The sequence below is a fragment of the Rutilus rutilus genome, assembly GCF_951802725.1.
Source record: "Rutilus rutilus genome assembly, chromosome: 17".
Lineage (NCBI taxonomy): Eukaryota > Metazoa > Chordata > Actinopteri > Cypriniformes > Leuciscidae > Rutilus > Rutilus rutilus.
Genome location: NC_140230.1, coordinates 21,041,582 through 21,048,446, shown reverse-complemented (window position 1 = coordinate 21,048,446; position 6,865 = coordinate 21,041,582). Strand labels below are relative to the sequence as shown.

General features: G+C 34.9%; 1 protein-coding gene across 1 annotated transcript; it reads right to left on the bottom strand.

Annotated features, from left to right (window-relative positions):
* Nucleotides 1–710: 710 nt before the first annotated feature.
* Nucleotides 711–4,965, bottom strand: irgq1 (immunity-related GTPase family, q1). The gene is made up of 3 exons (XM_084384940.1): nucleotides 4,713–4,965; nucleotides 3,248–3,982; nucleotides 711–2,145 (listed from the first exon to the last, which is right to left on the bottom strand). The coding sequence occupies exons 1-3, from the start codon at nucleotides 4,718–4,720 to the stop codon at nucleotides 1,431–1,433; spliced, it is 1,458 nt and encodes a 485-aa protein (XP_084241066.1). The 5' UTR covers nucleotides 4,721–4,965; the 3' UTR covers nucleotides 711–1,430.
* Nucleotides 4,966–6,865: the final 1,900 nt, after the last annotated feature.

The following is a 6,865-nucleotide window of genomic DNA, read 5'->3' as shown; positions in this document are numbered from 1 at the left end:
ATTAATGAAACTATTCATGTACTCCTGCAGAGCAAGGACCACCTTGCGAATGGTTTGACAAACATATTTCCCCTAGCTTCTGTGCGTCGTCACCCACCGTGCAAGAATGTACCACTTGCAAAAAAAAAAAAACGCAACGCAATACAATTTGCGGTACAGTAAGTGCATAAATTCGACGTGTTAAATTCTTTGTGCGGCTCAAGAAGTTCGCAAAGATAAGACATTCCTTCCGAGGAAAATCTGTATCTTTCATACAAGTAACTATCAGTTAAGGCAAGGGGATTTTGTCTGGCTAAAAACTCTTTCTCTACGAAGTGCTCGTCAAACAATTTGCGCTGAGATGTCCACCGGATTTGGAAGAAAAGGTGAAGTCATTGCAACAGACACTTGGAATAAGTTACGTCACCTATATGTTTCTTTGCTCTCAGCTGATTGGTCAAACTTCAGTCTGAGATCTCGAATCCAGAACATAACCTGCCCCGGAGCAGGTTAGCCGTGCAGCGTAAGATACCATGGCAACGAACACCGATTAAAGCCGAGCTACTTTCATAGTACCTAAAACCCAGGGTTGGCGGAAACTAAGCTGAAACATAGCTGGCTAGCCACCTAATCCGGCTTCATGGTACAGGCCCCAGCTCTCATTTAAACACATTTTCTCAAATCAATGTACTTCAAGCTTGACTGAGTGAATTAACCTGAGTATATGTCTTGAGGTAACAGTTAATATCCTGCATTAAAACATTACACTCCACATATTCACAAGTTTGCATCTCATTTAAAACACACATAACAATATAATCACACGTTTACCTTTTAAACAAACAGAATAACTCACAAAATAACAGAATAACATTTACATTTAATCATCTCACATGTGCTGTGCTGATAGCTTTAATTTTTTTACGTTAACAAAACACAAAATATTTAGCTGAATGCATTTAGAAAGCATATTATTCATTTGTGTGTTATACATACCTGAATGGGAGTATGTTTATCAGTAAACACTCAAAATACGATGCTTCACAATCATAGCTTTACAGAGAAAGAAGCGAATCGCGAGAACTCCCTGATAATGAGAAGATGCGTGACCAATCAGATGCATCCATTGCCGTTAATATTTAGATTTTTAACATCATATGATTTTACTAAACATATAAATGAATAGAAAACATAAAAATTTTAGTGTATTTGACAACCTGTGACTATTTCATAATTATTTTAACTGATTACTCATTGTATGAACTCTGAAATTATCCCATGAATTAAACCTCAGAAAAACACATACAGTAGTTCTTCAGCATATATTACACTTATTCCATTCAAATATTATATTGCACACCAATTATAAACAAAAATATTTGTAAGCAGAAATATTTGATGGTAAATTAAACAGTTTATTTCTGCATCAAATCTCATGTTTCTGTGTTCTTTTATCTATGTTGCTTTACTATTCTTGCTATATAATATGCAAAAGCACTTGCCCTGACAGTGTTGAGGTCACAGGACAGTGCACTTTCCAAGCCTATAAAGTCAAATGCACTTCTGTCTCGGCTGTTGATGAGAAAAATCTGTTGTTCATACAGTTTTGCCATCTGAAGCTCTTGTGTATATTGTGCCCGTAGCCCATCAAGTATCTCAGTCTCATCACAGTACAAATCTGTTCGCGTCTGTAGATGACAGTCTGCTTTGGTTTGGACGAAGAGGTAATGCTTTCTTAGTTGTTCAACTGCTTTAGCTAGTTTTATATGCCGTGCTTTCTGACAGTCTGATAGAATGATGATAAAGAAGTCGTAACAATTCAGGCCTTGTTTCGTCCAATTCATTGAGTAATCCATGTTTGCCTCTACGCCAGATACATCCCAGAACCGGACATCTGGGTATCCAGGACTCATTGCAGGGTTGCAAATGCATGCTGTTGCTGCATCACTCACCTCATTCTCTAGACCAATTAAGGCACTTACTAGAGTGGATGCTCCAGACCCCGTCTCACCCAAAACTGCAACATCAAGCTGAAAGTGACTCAGAGCCTCTAGTACAACACTGACTTTTGCAGCTCCAAAGCCTGTGCGCTTATACATATTTTGCAATGTTGTGATGTCGTCAGCTTGAAGTTTTCCAGTCTGTTGGATGTGCTGTGTAGCATGCCTAAAGTCATAAAGAAATATCAATTAAATTAATGATAGCGGTGATGTGACATTCATTGATTGTCCTCTCTATTAATTTATTCAGAAATACATTAAAAACGGCAAACATTCAATTACTTTGATAAACCTGATTTATGGCGATGTTCTTAATTTCTGAATTAAATAAGGGTGTTTAAGCGGTGTTATTCATGCCAGGCCAGTAGTTTGCAGTCACTTTGTAAATAAATATTACACGACTATTGACTGAATATGTAATACGATAACGGTATCGTTTTCAAAAACTTTAAAACACGATTTCAAAAGCTTGCATTTTCAGGCCGCAAAAATGCTGTTGAACGTCCAAAACGCATAAAAAGCTTTCCGCTTTTTAGTTGAAAACGGTGTTGGGTAAACAGACCCTCAATTGTGATATTTGATTTTGGGTATAAAGTAAAAAGTATAAGCTGATACCAATGTCCTGATATAATAATGAAGAAAAAAGGCTCATTAAAATTCTTGAAAATTAAAACTTCATTAAGTAAAAATGACTGCTTTTTGATGTTTGATCACTTTTTTCCTGACAAATAAAAATCATGTGGTCCAACCATGCTTAAACAGATCAGGAAATTATATCATAGAGAGGACCCCAGGAGACCCTTATTGAGTCAAGTCAATAAAATATCAAATAAATTGGCAAGGTTAGTTCAGGTTGTAAAATGTCATGTGGTGCAACTCCCTAAACTTGTTTTTTATATTCTGTATCTTATATTTATGTCAAGTAATGGAATTTCCAATGCCACAACAAATTCCTTGTGTTCAATTTTGCCAATAAAACTTCTGAAAATGTAATGAGGTTTATGAGTTAATAATTAATTAATTCATGATACTTGTTAAAAAAAAAAAAAAAAAAAGAGTAATGGTTAAGATGTGTACCTTTATAAAAGGTGTAAGGAACATATGTTATTACTTTTTACTTTGCTAAAAATTACATATTTAGAGAATGAAAATGGTGTAAGGTATACATCTCTAAGAACATCACATTAATTATACTCTCTTCCAAACTATTTGAATTACCAAGACAAATTACTGTTTTGAACAAGCATTTAGTTGCAGTACATACTCACCTTGCATTCATCCAACCTCCGTGCAACATCTTGTCCAGAAAACTTGAAAATACTTCTGCTCTAAGCTGAGAAACCTCATTCTTAAAAGTGTCCGTGAGCTTCTGCATCTCATAATTTTGTGTCTCATGGGCTGAAACTAGGAACACGTGGGGGTCCAATTTCTTCTCCTTCAGATACTTCTCACAGTCTCGTCTTATTTGATCCAATAAACGTTTTTCAGAGAATTTGCTTTTCTTTCTTTGGGATCGCATATCATTATCAACTTTTGTTCTAATAAAATAAAACGTCTTCTTTCGTTGCCCAATTTCGTCGATCAAAAGCATGTTGTTTTCTCTGACTCTCTCTGATGTCACAACCATAAACATGTCATATAGATCAAAATTCATTGTCTTTACATAACTCTTGGATGTAAAGGAAGGGGTCCCCATCCCTGGAAGATCCCACAGTCTGACGTGTGGGAGATTTGGATGCTGATACATAGTTGGTTGCTTTGTGGTTTCTACAGCTCCAGTCGGAGCCGCCCCAGTGTCATCAGGATTCAGTCCGAGGAACACATTGATAAGAGAAGACTTTCCTGCACCAGACTCTCCAGTCACAGCGATATCTATCTTAAAATGGTCAAAAACCTCCAAAAGAGAAATAAGCTGATGGGGAATTTTCTCTGGGCTTTCAGAAGCAAACACATCCTTGATTTTGTTGAAATGATCCTCTTGAATTTTTTCTGGCATGTAAAATCTATTGAAAACATGACATTCTGTCAACATTTTATGCTGTAAAGAATTTTTTTAATAACATTATTCCATCATCACACATTTGGGAGTGTTTGGCCTCCAGTAGTTGGGGGCCCAATGAACTACACTGTAAAAATGAAAAGAGGACCCTGAGGCCCTTTAGGGGTTCTCTATTAATCTCTTGACAGACACTCTTTTAAAGGTGCCTCAAATATGATTGTGAATATTTGAGGTATCAATCTGAGAAACTGAGAATCTGATGGTGGCTCATCTTTTTTTAATAGTTTACTACGTTTTTTTTTTTTTTTACTGTCGGGGATTTGTCGTGTCCAGTGAAGAAAGTAGGCTATAACTGATTATAATTGTTTCTATATTGTCTTCTGTCGCGTCGAGAAAAAAAAAAGTTGTTAAAAACTTTTAAAAACACATAGACTTTTTTCCTTTCGCTGTTGCGTCTCGCGTTTTTAAACGCTTCTGACTTTGGAAAATGGAGATACTGGTCAACTACACGGTCATGTTGGGCCTACCTAAAACATGCACAAAAAAACATTGCATTGATGCGTTGTCATGTCATGTCAAGAGATTGATAGGCGTAAGCCTACCATATCAGTAAATTCGGTCGTTTTGAATGTGGACATGTGGATAACGTTTTAAACATTCAATTTCAACACTTATTAATGACACTTTTTCGGTGATTCAAACTCATGACAGTTTTATTAAGTAAATCCACTCACCCTTCCATTGTGCTGTCGTTGGCGGTTTCAGTTCCCACGAAATCCCAGTGAAATCGAAAGTAAGGTATAGGCTATTATATAGGCGATGTGCAAAAAAAATGCTTTAACAAAACCAACACACTGTCATATTTCTCATGCTGTCTTGACAATTTAATTTCAGAACTGCGGATTTTAATAAAAACGACGGATGTCTTCACGTCGAATTAGCCTACCAAAACACGGGCAGTAGGAGGAGCGAAGGGAACGACGTCATGAAAGCTATCTGAAGACACGTGTTTAAATTATCGTTAAATTTTTTTTTAGAATTGCCTTTACAGGGACTTTAACTAGAAATGACTTAGCCCTTTCGGAGGGTCCATTTAGCCCTTTGTAATTGTCCATTACAATGGACATCACATCATGTCAACCCCTTTTTCACCTAGTTTAGCATTTCACCTAGTTTAAAGCCTGCAGTCCATGAGACTGGACGTTTGTCATCCAATCAAATGCAGTAAAGCTCTGCATGTAGTAATTATTTAAAAAAATATATATATATATACTTTGAAGAGAAGCATGGCAGCACTTCACTCCAAACACAGAAGCAAGCAACATTTTCTATGGTTTTATTTAAAAATATATATATATATGTTTGCCAGTATTTCATAGTTTGTATGTAAAATAGAAAGACTGAACTTATTAATTAAAGTTAAAAATCGATTGTAGAATTGCACGTTTTAAATCAGGATTTTTTCAAATGTGTCAGTCCATTAGAATGTACAGTGGGTTCAAACGCCTGTTACTGAATTCACATTCCAGTAACTGAAGTCCAGTAATGCTGATTGAAATTTTTATATAAAAAATCTACATCACAGTATGGATACATTTTTGAAACTTTTTCATATGCAGAATATATAGTTATTTACCCCCCAGAGCCGCATGGAGCACTTTTATCATGGATGGATGCACTTTTATGGACTTTCAAAACAGAAACAACCATTCACTATCATTATAAACCTTGGAAGCCAGGACATTTTTTAATATAACTCTGATTGTATTCATCTGAAAGAAGAATGTCATACCGGTATACACCTATGGCTTGAGGGTGAGTAAATCATGGGCCAATTTAAATTTTTGGGTGAACTATCCCTTTATAGGTATAGTACACCCAAAAATTATATTTGTCATCACTTACTCATCCTCACGTTGTTCCAAATCTGTATGAGCTTCTTATTCTGCTGAACACAAAAGAAGATATTTTAAAGAATGTCGGTAACTAGACAGTTGACAGTAGCCATTAACTTCCATAGTATTTTTTCCTACTATAGCCTATATTTTCCTAATACATAATATCATTATTAGTAATTATTTTGTAAATTATAATATTTAGCAGTAATGTATCAATATAGATATTACAGTACAATACCGTATAATTAATTACAGCAAAAACAGACCAAATTACGAAATACAGTAAGAATACAGTAAAGTACTAATTGGTAGTTTACAGTACTGATCGTGTGTACTGTAAAGTGAATTACAGTACAGTTACTGGAAATCAAAATACAGTAACTTGCTGGCAACTGTGCTGCCAGTAATGTACAGTAAAAATACAAGAAAATCGTTAACAGAGAAATTGTTTCAAAGATGCACACAGGAAATTACTCTAACGTGAATGCATTGATTGATTCTTAGGTTTATTTTGTTATGAATAAACAAATGTGCAATCTATAAAGCAAAAACCTTACAATTTAAGTTGAAATGTTGTAATGTTCAAGTTTTTGATCTAAAAAAAGAAAGATGCACAAAGAAAATGACTCTAACATGACCATATTGATTGATTCTAAGATATTTAGTGTGTTACAAACAATGTGCAATCTGTAAAACAAAAACCTCAAAATTAAAGTTGAAATGGTATACTGTTGAAAAGTTTTTGACCTTGAGAAAAAGCTTTAATTATATACCAACAATATTTATGTTTATTATTTAATTTTATGTTGGTACATTTTTGTGAAGTACACCTGTTTTGACCTGACGTCCATTGAAATGGACAAAAAAATTACAATTAAAGCCAAACATTTTTATTTTATTTTTTTCTCATTTATAGAAGCCTCATGAGCTGGGAAAATGTACTTTTATATTTTTCAGAAACTTTAAACATAATTCAGGTCTGAAGGGGT

Coding starts and splice junctions, on each gene's coding strand:
- irgq1 (XM_084384940.1), bottom strand. Junction 2,146..3,247: donor GGAGGTTGGATGAATGCAAG/GTGAGTATGTAC, acceptor TTATGACTTTAG/GCATGCTACACAGCACATCC.